The sequence below is a fragment of the Terrapene carolina genome, unplaced genomic scaffold (assembly GCF_002925995.2).
Source record: "Terrapene carolina triunguis isolate 2854851 unplaced genomic scaffold, T_m_triunguis-2.0 Scaffold102, whole genome shotgun sequence".
NCBI classification, from domain to species: domain Eukaryota; kingdom Metazoa; phylum Chordata; order Testudines; family Emydidae; genus Terrapene; species Terrapene triunguis.
The window spans coordinates 2,190,652-2,206,725 of NW_020664453.1; the positions used below are offsets into that span (position 1 = coordinate 2,190,652).

The 16,074-nt window shown below is 38.1% G+C and overlaps 1 protein-coding gene across 1 annotated transcript in view; it reads left to right on the forward strand.

Moving 5' to 3' along the window:
- The window catches only part of LOC112120543 (ubiquitin carboxyl-terminal hydrolase 24), a 104,961-nt gene that overhangs the window by 45,406 nt on the left and 43,481 nt on the right, over positions 1-16,074 (forward strand). The window contains exons 17-35 of the mRNA XM_026651721.1: positions 440-589; positions 1,237-1,368; positions 2,277-2,388; positions 2,653-2,729; positions 3,842-3,982; positions 4,146-4,199; positions 4,717-4,832; positions 6,318-6,384; positions 6,579-6,689; positions 7,093-7,191; positions 7,273-7,443; positions 8,515-8,600; positions 8,761-8,854; positions 9,151-9,306; positions 12,388-12,485; positions 13,228-13,323; positions 13,492-13,720; positions 14,396-14,555; positions 14,801-14,956. Of these exons, the coding sequence (XP_026507506.1) occupies positions 440-589; positions 1,237-1,368; positions 2,277-2,388; positions 2,653-2,729; positions 3,842-3,982; positions 4,146-4,199; positions 4,717-4,832; positions 6,318-6,384; positions 6,579-6,689; positions 7,093-7,191; positions 7,273-7,443; positions 8,515-8,600; positions 8,761-8,854; positions 9,151-9,306; positions 12,388-12,485; positions 13,228-13,323; positions 13,492-13,720; positions 14,396-14,555; positions 14,801-14,956 (2,305 nt within the window). The remainder of the gene's footprint in view (positions 1-439; positions 590-1,236; positions 1,369-2,276; positions 2,389-2,652; positions 2,730-3,841; positions 3,983-4,145; positions 4,200-4,716; positions 4,833-6,317; positions 6,385-6,578; positions 6,690-7,092; positions 7,192-7,272; positions 7,444-8,514; positions 8,601-8,760; positions 8,855-9,150; positions 9,307-12,387; positions 12,486-13,227; positions 13,324-13,491; positions 13,721-14,395; positions 14,556-14,800; positions 14,957-16,074) is intronic.

Here is a 16,074-nt window from a genome sequence, read left to right on the forward strand (position 1 = left end):
ACTATAAGTGAACCTGATTGATTGACAAATTTAAGGGAACAGGTTGTTTTTTATTGACTTTTGACTGAAGTAATAAAATCAATTATGACCTTTCGAAAATAGAAATAAACGGCTCCAATCTGCTACCAAGTTGTGCTTTGCATTATGCCAGCTTTGAGTGGAAAAGTTTGGCTTTGCATTTAGTGCTGTGCAGTGCTACATAGTTAGATGCTGAAAGCAGTTGCCGTGTAGGATGGCTTGTAAATGGATGGGGAAGGAGGAAGGTGAACCTTCAGGACTCCTTTGTGACAGTTTTGATAGTGCTGAAAAACCCCACAGTTCTCTTTTAAAAAAAAAAAAAAAAAAAAAAAAATCTAATTCCCATAAAAATGCAAACCACTAGGTGTGCCTGTTGTGGTGCTTCATTTCTTACACTGTCTTTCTCAATGTTTCTGCCAAGAGCATTATTCAAGACTTGAAGAAAAATTTTGAAATCGTGAAACTGGTGACAGGAAGCCTAATAGCATGTCATCGATTGGCTGCATCTGTAGCAGGTCCTGGTGGACTAGTTGGAACAACATTAGTGGATGGCCGATACACTTACCGGGAGGTACTAAACACTGCTTTCTAATGTTAGTTACTAGAAATTGTCAGATGAACAATCACCCAAAAAAAAGCCATGGTCAGCTGAAACACAGAAGACTAGACAATTTAAAATATTGGACACTTAATGTACACTGTATCTATATATGCTGCATTTCCTCCCTCCAAAATTACTCTGTTTTCTAATGTATTGAGATTTATTACTTACCTATTAAATTAAATGGTGGGGTAGCCTCTCTATATTAAAACCTGTGGCATATTTTAAATGGCTGAATTTGGTGCCGACTACTTAAAACCAAAAAATGTTTTTCTATTACTATATGGATTCATATATCCACAGAGCACTTACAGCACAATGTATTGCACCTTAGATCTCCTTTTTATGCCAGGAGGTGGCTCAGGCTAGTTACTATTATGGGGCTCGAGAGCAACCTGAGTTTTTTCTGAAAAGATGCCTGAAATGAGGTCTTTTGTTTAAAATAGTGAAAATTAGAAATCATAATTGCAGGCCTTGCTCTGTCCACATGGAGTTCCTTGCAGGATCAGTCAGTTTTTGGTTCTTCACACTTTGCAAAATGTATAAAAAAAAATGTATTTCTAATTTTAAGTTCTCTTTTGGAAAGATGACACTCAGTTTTGTTATTCCCTTTTCAGTACTTAGAGGCGCATTTAAAATTTCTGGCATTTTTTCTGCAAGAAGCCACCCTCTATTTGGGTTGGAATCGTGCCAGGGAAATCTGGGAATGTCTTGTGACGGGTCAAGATGTTTGCGAGTTAGATCGAGAGGTAAGAAGCCCAAGAGATCAACATCTGGAGGCGGGAAAGGAATTTAATAGCTCATGATTGGAATGCATGTATAGAAAATAAATTGTTTATAATGTTTCTCGCATTCAGTGTCTTCAAATGCCTTACAAAGCACTAATGCATTAGATCCTGTTAGTGGAAAGACAGTGTAGGCAAATGGAGCAGCTGTTATGTGTTTAACTATAAATGGCATACTGTCTTGAACATTAAGACTTGTTTAGTTGAAAGGGAATGTTGATCAGGAGACTAGATGAGGGTTATCTGCCTTTTGAGCTGTAACTTCCATCTGAACAGCCAGGGATGTCATAAATGAGGAAAGCAACAGAGAGTCCTGTGGCACCTTTAAGACTAACAGATGTATTGGAGCATAAGCTTTCGTGGGTGAATGCCCACTTCGTCAGGCAAACTCCAATACATCTGTTAGTCTTAAAGGTGCCACAGGACTCTCTGTTGCTTTTTACAGATCCAGACTAACATGGCTACCCCTCTGATACATAAATGAGGAACCTTCACTTAATGTTTTATGCAATAGACAGCATTAGTAATAATGCCTGGTACCCTAATGCAGCACTGCAGGCTTGTGTAATATGTAAGAACCTGAGTCCTGGTGTGGAATCTGAACGTTCTGCTCCAGAAGAAAGTCTACTATTATCTGAGTTATGCTGATACATAGTAATGCTGTGTGCAACAGCAGTGCACTTCAGGTGGTTACAGACTGCTGAATGTTTTGACTATCTTGCCTTTTCATAAGTCTTTTATCTAAACTTTTTTATGCACTCATCACTATAGTGTCTGAAGTAATTTGAAAAAGTAGTGTTGATTTACTAAAAAAATCTTTTGATCTTCAAAATATGGACCATATACACTTATACACCTATACTAATTCACAGATGTGCTTTGAGTGGTTTACAAAAGGACAACATGATCTGGAGAGTGACATACAACAGCAGCTCTTCAAAGAGAAAATTCTCAAACTGGAGTCATATGAAATTACTATGAATGGTATGAAAATGTTTTTGTGTCACCAGGTCATAGGAGTAAATATATACCCCAAGTACTAGATAGTTGCTTTCTAATAGAACATTAAACTTAATTTCTTAGACCTGTGAAGAGCTTTAAAAACTAACGCAATAAGAGGTCTTTTTTCATGATTCTAAATTTTTAATTGCTATTAAGAGTATCCTTTATTCTTGTGTATTTAATGTCCTTTTTTAATAAAAACAGATATTTATTCTAAATAAAATCTTTCATGATTTTTACATACAGGTTTTAGTTTATTTAAGACGTTCTTTGAGAATGTGAACCTATGTGATCATCGACTAAAACGACAAGGAACTCAGTTGGTAAGTGTGGTGCACTTTCATTCCTATGAACAGTACATGAGATCTGGGGAACAGGTTCTTACTTTAAAAAAAGACAGCCAGCCATTTTATATGGTCATATTTGTACTAAAATACCTCAGGTCCTTTTAGTGTTTTCATTACAAATTCTTGCTTTTCTACCTTGAGAAATTAAGGGTGGGATTTTCATGAATGCTGAAAGTTGATGTAAAAGATTTCAGTTTGGAACACAATAATGTCATGAAACTTGAAAAACCAATCCCAGTTTTCCTTTGCATTGTTAATGAGCAAATGAAGTTCTAGTGTGTGTAACTTGTTTTGCTGACATCTAAAGAAAAAACCTACTGTATGTTTAGTTATTTGTGTACCTTTTTACAAGAGATATGTTTAGTAAATTTAAATCTTAATTAAATTGTAATAAATTTTTAACTGTGATATGATCCTGCACTGCTTTTTAAAATAAAATTATATGGCAAAAAATACATTGCAGTATACATCTGGATCTGCTTAATATCAGGGACTGTTAATTTATCTCAGACTTACTTATGGTGCTCATAGACCTGTTGTGAAGTACATGACCCCAGTATATGCCACTTGATGAGCATTTTAGCCTATGATTTGTTGCTCTTTTGACTTACCTGTGTGAAATAAATTGTTTTGTGTGATTGTTGAACTCCTAAAATGATCTTTGAATTCTTCATTATTCCATTGCTTGGTTGAACTGTTTTCTGCAGAAGTCATTATTTGTCTACATGTAGACAAAGTGGGTTAGATTTAAAATTGCCACTGATTATGTAGATGAGATTATATAAATTTAGCTCATATTGTATAAACATTTTTATAGAGTTGACAACATACTGAAAAATACAGCTTCTAAGACTTTAGCCAAAAGTTACTTTTCCAGCAGATCTAAAACAAACGTCTGGTGAAGTGGGTATTCACCCACACAAGCTTATGCTCCAATACGTCTGTTAGTCTATAAGGTGCCACAGGACTCTTTGTCGCTTTTTACAGATCCAGACTAACACTGCTACCCCTCTGATTAATGATTATACATGCTTATAACATGTAACAAAGTCAAATTGTATTTTACTAATGTACTTTCTTTTGAACAGAATGTAGAAAAACTGGAGTTAATAGGGATGGATTTTATTTGGAAAATAGCAATGGAATCACCTGATGAAGAAATTGCTAATGAGGCCATTCAGTTGATCATAAATTACAGCTATATTAATCTAAATCCTAGATTGAAAAAGGTAAGTATAGTCTGTTACCAAGAAAGGTATTTGACCCATATGAAGAGCTTTAATACTCGGGAAGTTGTGATATATATTGCAATTAATTAAATTTGTTGTTGACCATTTTATTCTCATGAAATTATTTTTAAAGTGCTAATGTACCTGTCCTTCATACCTTCAGGATTCAGTGTCGCTACACAAGAAATTCATTGCTGATTGTTATACAAGATTAGAGGTAAGTGGCAGACTTAAATTTGTTCATGTTCCTAAAGCCCTTTCTGTCTTCAGTGTTGTTTTACTTGCAGAATTGAAGCAGTGTTACAAAAAACATGCTTTTCAAAAACTAGAGAATGCAATCCTATGCTCTCTCCCAAAATATTGCTGATCTTAAATTGAAGGTTTATAGAGGAGAATTCACAAGCTTCTGCATTTTAGCTGAAGATGTTTGAACTTCAGATCACAGTGCAAACTGTATATTATGTGAAGACTAGAATATTGAATTGTGGTAAAGATGCTTGTTAAATTCTTTTGAACTTGAAAATCAACTTTATTAAGGACTTAAGATTTTTCTCCTCTGTGACACTATTTCTGCAGTGTAATGGATGTAGAAAACCACAGAATGTAGTTAAACTTTGTAACCTTTCCTATTGCCTAACTAGGAAGATCTCTAATAGTTTTCATATAATTTCATCACTCCAGAATAAGTAATACAGTATAAATGCTGTTTTACATTGGTGCATCTTAAATTCTAGGCAGCCAGTTCAGCACTTGGTGGTCCGACATTAACACATGCTGTTACAAGAGCTACAAAAATGCTTACAGCAACTGCTATGCCTACTGTAGCGACGTCAGTACAGTCTCCCTACAGGTAAGTCTGTGTTTGAGGGTAAACGTAATAAATGTCTAACTCAGCACTCATATTCATGTGGGAAGCATCTTGACAATAATGGACATATGAGAAGAGTAAACACTTCTGTTGAATACAGCCTCACATTTTATATTCCAAATCTTTCTACATCGTAAAATCAACTTTTTTTTCTTCAGGAATACAAGGTAATTGTAGGCTGGGCTTCCTTAGTTTAAATATTGATGCTCTGCTGCATTGCATTTCTGGTTAATCATTGGCACACACAGTCATCAGTGATGGAATATTCAGCTTCTCTTTATAGCCCTTTACATCTCCTCATACAAAACAGGTTGCTCAGTTGTAGTGCTTCCTTTCCCTGCTGAGCATACGAAGGTAGGGAGCTGAGAACATTGAAGGACATCAGTAGGGAGAGAACATAGAAGGGAGTGGAATATTTCTGTACAGACTTAACTGATCAGAATCTAGTAATTACCAAAATGTAAGTTTTGAGTCTTAAGGTAGTCCATCTCAAAGGATCACCACTATAAGTGTTCTTGTGGACAAAAATGTCTTAGGTTTTAAATGCCACAACTGTGTTTGTGTAGAGAATAGTCATTATTTTCACTATCCATCTCCTTCTCTGAACAGAAGTGTACTATTGGGCACTATGTCAAGGTTTGCTTACAAACAATCTTTAGGTATTTGCATTAATGGCCACAAACAAGAACAGCTCTCTGTATGTGAACTAAGCCCTTGCGTTTAGAAGGGGGAGTCGTTACTCTCCACTGTGTAGCAAGTTCCGTTCTTAAATGGAACTATTTTTTTTGAAGAAGCATAAACAAGTCAACATCATGGACTAATATTTGCAAACCTACCTTTGTGTCTCTTCCTTTTTAGTGGAATAAGTTTTCTTGTAATATTTGTAATATTTCTGTCTCTAGGTGTAAGTTTACAGCCACTCGCATGGTCGCTTTTCATATTTACATTAAAATGTATTTGATTTCAGAAGAGATTTTTTTTTTAAACAATCTCAATATAAGGAATGAGACAAAGTCTAAATGCTGAAGTCCTATAAACTACAAAGATTATTGCGGCTTAAGAGCCATCAGATCTATGGAGTAGGAGATATTGGGGGACATGGTTTGACTGTCATCCTTGAGGGGACTGATGTATTATGAGTGTTAGTACCTGGGCACAGGGGTGGACCCTTTAGACATAGATTCATAGATTCTAGGACTGGAAGGGACCTCGAGAGGTCATCGAGTCCAGTCCCCTGCCCGCATGGGGCACAATGTATGTCCCCAGATCAAGTATGACACAGGAAGTGCAAGTCAGGACTTGCACTCTGCTTTGCCAATGTGCCTCAATCTAGCTACGCCACCTCAAAGAGTGAGAATTGTATTTAGTCTCTACTAAATTCAGTCCTTGCCCTCGTCTGTTGTCTTTTTGTGATTGAACTGAAACCACTCACCTTATACTTTTTAAAATTTTGTATACAATCTTTAGGTCAACTAAACTTGTCATAATTGAGAGACTGCTACTTCTGGCAGAACGCTATGTGATAACTATAGAGGTAAGAGATTTTCTTGTTACTTAACATTCATGTCCTTTCTCGTAACTAGACAAAAATTTAGATGCTAACTAAATATTTTTAACAATACCATGAGTTGTTCAGGCCCATGTACCGTAGAATCAGTTACTGCTAATACTGTGAAAATGTTTTTGTTCTTCCAGAATTGTTTACACTGATTTTTTTTCTTTCTGTAGGACCTTTACTCTGTTCCTCGTACTATCCTACCTCATGGTGCTTCTTTCCACGGTCATCTTTTAACACTTAATGTTACATACGAGTCTACCAAAGATACCTTCACTGTAGAGGTATGTTTACCCAAGTGACACATGTCATGCCATATTGACCTTATTTATTTGTGAAAACATAGGATTCACTAACCGCGTCATGTTGCACGGATGACTTGAAGCACAAGCTAGAGAAGTGTAATGGGCACAGCTAGCTTGAAAACCACATTTTTCTAAAAGCTTTGTGTACGCACCTAAAATGATAACGGAAAGGCTTGTGGAAAGAAAATATTTTCTTGCAGTACTTGGTATAGTCACTTTCACTCTTCCTCTGTATAGTTAGTCTCCCTGGCTGAAAAGACCTTTATTAATATTAATAGAGGAGCTGAAAAACCCTTAATGTTAACAGAACACTTAAAAAAAAAAAAAATCAGGCCCTACTGTTTAAACAGCTTCCACCAAACGATCTCGTTTTATTTTACAGGCTCATAGCAATGAAACTGTAGGAAGTGTAAGGTGGAAAATAGCAAAGCTGCTGAATTCTCCTGTGGATAATATACAGATATTTGCAAATGAAAGTCTGGTATGTGAATTAGTTACCATTCACCTAGTACGTTTGAATCTTTCCTTTCACCAGAACTAAGCGTTAAATACTTTGTTGCAGCTAACGGTAAATAAAGATCAGAAGCTACTCCACCAGCTGGGTTTCTCTGAAGAACATGTACTTACAGTAAAAACATCAGGAAGTGGAACCCCCTCGGGGAGCTCTGTCGATTCCTCAACCAGCTCCAGCAACAGTAGTGGTGTCTTTAGTTCATCTTATGTGATGGAACAGGTACAGTATAGTAGTCTGAAATCTGCTTTTACAGTGCACCCTTTCACAAGCACGTCACAATTGGGGTTAAGTAGCAGAGTAAGATAATGCTGTAGTCCTTCACTTCCAGATTTGGTTTCAAATTCTGCTAAATATCAGAATTAAAAATGAGTGAGTTTGGTTTGCATTTGTTTGTATTACAAATGCAACACACAATGCAAGACTCATCTCAGGTGATTTAGGATTAGAATACAGGAGGTATTACAGGACTACAGGTCAGGGTGGCTTATGTTTTGACAGACCCAGTGAATGAAATAATTGGGGCATTTTCAGTCAGTGAAATCCTTTGGCAGAGCTATATGGAAAAGCTCGTGCAGTGGCTATATACTATGTGGGTGCATCATGCTTTTCTCAGACCAGGACTTAAGTAACTATTAATTCTGAGCATTAAATACACACATTTAAAAAAAGAAAAACCACTGAGACTGTAGCAAAACTTTTTTTTAATGGTAGCTTTGATTTCAAACAAGTAATTAAAAAAGCATCACCTTTTGTAATCCAACTCAAATGAAATGGATTTAAAAGCTACATTCAGCTATAAACAGCTGATTGTGCACTGTTTGCTATGTATTGATCACCTCTGCAGTGTCTTCTGTTAAACTTTAATTTTAAAAAAATTAAGATTTGCATTTGACTTTAAGATCATCTGGTGATTTGTGGGCAATTAATTGTAATACCAAGTGTTTTTTGTTTTTGTTTGTTTGTTTTTTTTGAACCAGTGAAGCTCAAGTGTGTTAAATTAAAAATTTGGGAGTGGGTCAAGCTAATTGTACCACTCTGCCATTGCTTTCTAATTCACAATTAATAGTTGGCCTAGAGAGCATCTTTTGTCTGATGTAGATGTAACGCTGCACAGTGGCATGCAGATATAAGAGATACATACAGGGGGGGGTTATTGGAATTCAAATTGTGTCTTGGGCTAAACAGTAGCTTGAGACATCCCTGGGTCATTTGCTTCAACAGAGAATCCCACAAAATATCTTAAAGGGCGGGGGAAAAAAACCTTTGTAATTGTGTCTGTTTAATCCTCAGGAGAAATCCCTCCCTGGAGTAGTGATGGCTCTCGTGTGTAATGTTTTTGACATGCTTTACCAGCTTGCTAACCTAGAGGAGCCAAGGTAAACAAGCTAAATAGTTATTAAACATTGGAGAAATACTATTACTGAAAGTCCAAATAACGACGACATTAAAAATTGTTACCAGTGTATGTGGACTCTTGTCCAATATGAAGCTGAGTGAATCCTATCTTGTGTGGAATAATTGCTTTGAACTTTCCAGGATAACGTTACGTGTACGGAAGCTTCTGCTGTTGATTCCTACTGACCCAGCTATTCAGGAAGCACTTGATCAGCTAGATTCCCTAGGAAGAAAGGTATGGATTAAACCCATATTAAATTCTTGTCTCTGTAGGGCTAAAAAGAGGCATTTAACATTGGGTTTTTGTAATACTGTGTTGGGTGTTCCTTTGTGAAGTTTTCAAGTTATGTAAAACTTTTTAGTGCTAAGGTAGAATAATATTGTCTCAAGGTTTTTAATGCTTTGTTTCTAGGTGGCTGGGAGGGTGGAGGGGAGTTGGAACTGCATCTTGTATAGTCCCAGTAACAAGGCTTAGTTCTCCTTAAGTGATATTCTAAAGGTGCAGTTTTAATCTGTGCTTATTCCTCTTAGAAAACACTGCTGTCAGAATCAAGTTCTCAGTCTTCAAAATCACCATCCTTGTCTTCAAAGCATCAACACCAGCCCAGTGCTAGTTCGATATTGGAAAGTCTCTTTAGATCTTTTGCTCCTGGCATGTCCACCTTTAGAGTGCTCTACAATTTAGAGGTAAGAAACCCTTTTGTCAACATGCTCCTCAGTTTTCTAACATTGCAATTAAAGCAATGGATACAGTTTGTGAAGTCCTGCAAAAAATATTGTCAACTGCTAGAAATATCATCAGCTGAACTATGATTAATCTGTTACACAAAGCAAGTGATTTGGAGCATGAAATATGAAGCTTCTCCTTAAGGTTTCATTACGAACCCAGGCCCCTCTCATCATTGTAATTGTAAGATGGCTTTTAAATGTGTTAGTAAGCAATACAGACAATTTTGTAATTTATCTGTATGTTTCTTTCTGCCATCATAGAAGGCCTTAGCTATGGTTTAAATCTTTGGCTGGATCTGCAGAGGTTCTAAACGCATGCATCTCTATTAAAAATGAATGGGAGCCAGGGGTGCTCAACATCTCTGAAAATCAAGCCAAATTTAATTTGGATTGTTTGGATTACAAAATAAACTCTCCTTAAAATGAGCCACCGTCAGATGTCACTGAAGATGTGAAGGGGGCTGACAAAGCAAAACAACTGCTTTTTAAGAAGAAATATGCCAAGGCCCACTATAGGGCCCCAGAGGGGCCTTTTTAGGAGATGCAATTAGAGTGGTGTACTGTACTTCTGAATCTCCAAATAGACAGGGATATTACTCTAATGGATACAAGTTCAACTGCAGGAAAAGGGCTGAATATATTACACTCACTTTCTCAGTCTCTCCTGTTGAAGCTGTTTGTGTCTCTGTTCCAATGACTATTTATACAAATGTTGGATGCAGAGTTGTTGTAGCTGTGTTGGTCCCAGGATATTAGAGACAAGGTGGGTGAGAAGTTGGTCCAATAAAAAATATAATCTCCATCACCTTGTCTCTCTATTTACACAAAGTGGGAGTGAAAATGACCCAACTTCAAGTCCCTGCTCCAGTGAACCCAGTCTCCCGCGTCCCAGGAGAAAGCCCCAACCACTGAGCTAAAACGTGAAGGGAGACACCACCAATGTCATCACTTTTTGACTGAAACTCTTTGGTGAATGTGTGTCAAATTTGCAAATAGTTACGCTGAGGGGGAAAAATGTGCAGCTCTAGGGTTGATTTAATCAGGGCACTGAGATGTAGGGCAGACCCAGGACCTTTTCCTGGGGATGACCGTTAACTGGTCTGAAATGCTTCAGTGAGAAAAGGTTGGTGGGGAGTTGCCAGGCCTTTGTGGGCTGACAAGACCAGAAGATGTGTGAACATCTGGAACAGGGAAGGACGTTAATCACCCCCAAAAAATCGTATTTGGTATGGGAGTTATTCAGGGCAATGGGGTAGGCCTCTCCAACAAGGGAGTGGATATATTTTAGCAGATTTAGGTAAGAAATTGTTAACAATCTGGGAACCCAGGTTGAAATAAAGGGGAAGGCAGCTAAGCGAACTGCTGTTAGCTCTTTGTGGCTAATGTCCAGTGCATGTACTTGTTCCACACGAGTCCAGTTCCCTGATAAACTGGAATTGGAAGTGGACTAAGGGGAAAGCATCCCCTAAAGTTGAGGTACGGGATGGGAGATCCTAATGTCTGATACAGTGAGAAGACCATCTCCTTTCTCCAGCCCCTTCACCTTTGTACAACGGGAGGGCAGTGAGTTCCCAGGAACAGGCTGGGGACCAGCTGGAGGGGTGGGGTCCTGACAGCAGCCCTCCACCAAGTTCAGATGACTAGGGATGGAATCATGACCTGCACGGTATGAACTATTGTTGGATAATTCCCAGAGCAGTTAAGTTAAACTTGCGGCCTAATTAACCCACATCCTTTGTATATCTTATCTTTCTTTCCACATGTTCAGAACAATGAGTCAAATGCTATCATAGGATGACTCTACAATTCCATTACAGACCCATCTAGATTAACATGTACAGGTTTGGGGTCCCATTGCCAGCCACTATTGTCAGCAGCAGGTTAATTTCCTAGTATATTTGGGGCATAAGAATCCCCCTCACTCCAAACCCTTCCCGGATGCAACGGACAGAGGCATATGCTCGTCTCTCATCCCTGGTGTCTGCAAAGCCTTTGTAATAGCCATTTACCTTCATATGTCTGTTACCAGTACTGCAGTTCTCCACCTTTTGCATACCACGTCCCATGTTCTAACAGCAAGTTTCAGGCTCCTCCTCTTCCAATGAGCCATGAAGAAAGATAGAGTGGTCGTAACCCCCCCAAAACCTGTTTGCAACTCCCAAATTGAGAGAGCAGTCTGCAGTGTCACAGTACAGATGCCCTCCTGGTGAGAGGATTCTGTTTTGCAGTGGGACTAGTATCCCAAAATGATTTTTTCACTTCAGAGCAAATAAGTAACAAAATGCTTATTTCCCAGCAGTGAGGCTAATGAGGAAGCAAACCTAACTAAATATTCCTTAGGTCCGATAATTAAATGGATTATATTAGCGGATTTGTTCCTGAAGTTCAGTCAAGTATAATGGAAAATATTTTCTCTTAGCAAGCCAGAATTATTTTTAATCCCTCATATTTGTTAGTCTGCTAAAGCTATTAAACACGGGTCCATTGTGGTCACTTTTCTGACCATCATTGCACTTTGACACTCACTGCTGAGAAGGGTACCTTCTTGCAAATGAGAGGAGCAGTATAATAAAGATGACATTCCTAAAAGCCATAAAATTTCTTGGATCCTCTTAATTTTTTTCACACCTCAAAATAAAAGTAGAAATGTAAAATCAAAACTTCATTCCTTGGAGCTCTTATTCAATAGTTATTATTTCTATGGAATAACAACATCTTAACTGTGTTAGTATTGTAACCCGCCTCTTAAGCCTGAAGAAAGTAGTTCACATGCGAGTCCAGACTCTTCCCTTCTTACTATGTGAGCCATTTATGATTATATCAGTCACTTGTCAGAGAATAAAAACAGAAGGCAATGTTTTAAAATATTGTTTGGCTCTTTATGGGTCAGATCGTTGCAAGGCTGTATCTTTGAATTACTGAGAGCGGGAAATGCTCAGTCTTAGGGTGAGACTGCCTAGGATATTGGATGCCACTTCAGAGGTGCTATAGTTTTCGTGTATACTAGTTATGAAACATTTACACTTGCATGCATTTCAGGTACTGAGCTCCAAGCTGATGCCAACGGCAGATGATGAAATGGCAAGAAATTGTGCCAAATCTTTCTGTGAAAACTTTCTGAGAGCAGGAGGCTTGAGGTTAGGCCTTAGACATTTATTTTTTTCCATAACACTAACTTTCTTATCAGTGATAACTGTATAGTTTCTGTAATAGGCTTATAGTGTAGCATACTTGCATAGGTGTTCAGTTTTTATCATCTAGCAGTATGAAAACTAAAATGGATTGGGTCCTGTGAATAAGGAACTACCTGTAGATTTACTTACTTTCACTAGTAATGTCTGAACAGCCACTCTGTATCTATAGTGTGTAGTGTATAATGTACATAGCTAATTCATTTGCATTATTTTTTCTATTGCTGTAGTCAGTATTTGGGTGCTGAATAAGTGGTCTCACTTCAATTCAAGAATACAGATGTGCATATTACACAACTTCCCCAGCTGACACTAGTTGGCATTTTTAGCAGTGTTAAAATGGACCAAGAATTGGTCAGTGCAATTGATCTTTCCATTCTTATCCATAAAATTGGTCCCTCCTGGTGAGAGTGGAGGCACAGTGGGCACTTTGGAAAAACTTGCGGAGCTGCTGCCTGTGCTGTACTTATCAAGTGATACTACTTTGCTCTTACAGCAGTTTTCCCCTATAGCTCTCAAAGCCCTTTGTAATGGGGGGAAAATAGGGATCTCGGTCTCAAGAGGTATCAGTCAGGTACTTCTGTCAGCACTAAGTCGCTGAGAGGGTGGTGGGGGGAAATACCCGAAACTTGTTACCAACAGTCTCCTTTTTACACCATCTTATACAATAGTCTCTCTTATTTTTAAGTTTGGTGGTGAATGTGATGCAGAGAGACTCCATCCCATCAGAAGTGGACTATGAAACAAGACAGGGAGTCTATTCCATCTGTCTGCAACTTGCAAGGTATGAGATTGCTTTTCCTTGTATATAAGGCCACTAGTAATGCTACTTGCATTTTTTTTTAGCAGTTGGCCTGTTATCTCGAAATGTAACAGTGATTCGAGTTCTATACTAAGACTCTGATCACCCAATATTCAAAAATAAACCCGACTCTTTTCTTTGTGTGTTTAGGTTCTTACTTGTTGGCCAAACACTTCCTTCCTTACTAGATGAGGATATCCTCAAAGATGGGGTAGAAGCGCTGTCCTCACGCCCATTCCGTAATGTGAGCCGGCAGGCTAGCAGGCAGATGTCCATTTGTGGAACACCTGAGAAGTCATCCTACCGACAGTTGTCAGTTTCTGACAGGTCCTCCATTAGGGTTGAAGAGATCATACCTGCAGCACGGGTTGCAATACAAGTAAGTGAAGGTTTGACAGTCTTGAAGATATAGCAGTGTGCTGTAGAGTGAAAGATGAAACTTGCTCTTAGTTTCTGGAGTTTAACATAAGTAGTGCTGTGAAACTGGGTCTCCATGCACAGGTCTCATCTCAAAGCTTAGGAGACAATCCGGGTCCTACCCCCCTCCCCCAAATCTCACCCTGACTTTTATTTTTAACTACAATGTGTCTCTGAAAGATTCAGAATTTCCTAGTGATTAATCTGTTGGGAGAAGCCACGTACTAAAACACACTGCTTTAAAAGGAATAACTTGACCCATTTTCCTATTGTCAGATTGAAAGAAATTGCATGGGCTGTGATCTATAGCTAGCACAATGTGCTAACATGTATAGGATCTCAATTTAAGATTCAGTTGGTGCTTTCCTACCAGGATGAAGTTAGCACGTTTAGCTCCAGATGGAAGGAGGGGAGTCTTTCTGTAGTGACTCTTCTTTCTGTTTCAAAGACAGTGCTGGCTGGCTTTCAATAAGCCATATTAACCACTGTTTCATATAAGCAAAACGTCCTTGTGTCATGGCACCGATAACGAGCAAGGACCAAAACTGAATGGAAAGACCTTGTGGTTCCTCCTTTCCTCGTGGTAAAGGAGACTATTGGGTGTGGCAAAAGTAACCACTTTTTCCTGTTCCTTCAGACAATGGAGATAAATGATTTCACGTCTACGGTGGCTTGCTTCATGCGGCTTTCTTGGGCTGCTGCTGCAGGACGACTTGACCTAGTGGGAAGCAGTCAACCGATAAAAGAAAGTAACACTTTATTTCCTGCTGGGATTCGAAACAGACTTAGCAGCTCAGGTATGTCACTCATAGTTGAGACTGCATCATTTAGTCTAAACAAAATACACAACTGGAGTAAGTTGAGAGTAAGACTTCTAGAGTTCTTAGAAGATGAACTCCTTCTAAATTGCTACTTAAATCTACTGTACTTGCTGTGTTCTTACAAGTACTTTTTAAAGTACTTTTTAGAAGGGAAATGTTGATCAGAAAAGCTTTAAAAACCTCAACTGATCATTACATTTGTCGTTTCTAATCTAATGCAGGAAGCAATTGTAGCTCAGGAAGTGAAGGGGAGCCAACAGCACTCCACGCCGGAATCTGTGTGAGACAGCAGTCTGTATCCACCAAAGATGCTCTGATTGCTGGAGAGGCCTTGTCTCTACTTGTTACGTGCCTACAGTTACGCAGTCAGCAGTTGGGTATGGAGTAGACTCTTATTAATTCAGTATAATTTAATTTCAGTATAATGTAATTAGTGGGGAGTCAGGTTTTGAAGATGAATTTATACATTTTGTGCTTTCCTCCTTACTGAATTTTGCTCTTATTGAAGCATCTCAATTTGCAGATACAACTTAATTTAAAAAAAAAATGGAAAGGAAGCTTTCCATCAGCTGGTTTTCTCTGCAAGATTTAATGTTAGATGGCCTGCTGATATTTTTATAAATATATCAAGGTAATTGGGATAAAATATTTCAATCACTTCTTAACAAAATTAGTGAAGTGGCTTCTGTATTCAAAAGCCTTACATTATGTAACTTCACTATAGAACTAGTGCTTTGGGGATGATAAACAATATTCTTTCAGTATTTCTTTGAGGGGCATCTACGATGAGAGCAAATGAAACTGAAATGTTTGGGATTGTATACTTTATTAATCAATTACCACAAGTGTTTTGCTGGTGTAGATGTGCTGCATTACTTATTGGCTATTATTTTCTTTGTTAATTTTTTATTGCAGGTTAACGTTTTTTACACTGAAATCTCCCGCAGGATTCATTCCTGAAATAAACTGCAGCAGTGCAAGAAACATAGTTTACAGGGGTGCAGGGGTTATGTTTCCTAGGCTTTGATTCAGCAAGATACTTGTATTAGTGGAACTGCTTATGTGCTCAGGTACCTTGCTGAATCATGGCTTTAATGAACTGGGTGTTTGGGGCAAGTTTACTTAATGTTAGCATCAAAATGGTTACAGCTTTGCTTTGAAGTAATCACTTCTGCTGATGTTACTGTTTGTCTAGCTATAAATTCAACCACAGGGCTAGTAAATCACTTCACTAGCACTTGTGCTTTCACATACAGAGTCTGAAACCTTTACTGGGGAGAAAAGGGGAATTGTCATATTTATATTAAAAATCCACAATCTATGAAAGGGGAGAAATCAAGGTGTAAGAAGATTTTTCCATACCCACATATCTCTCATCCTTGGTATTGGCGAGATGCATTTTTGTTCTAGTGATACTTTATTAATTATTTATTTATATTTATTTATGATCAGTTTATATTTTTAACAAGTTCCGTTGGCAAAAAACACTGACTGG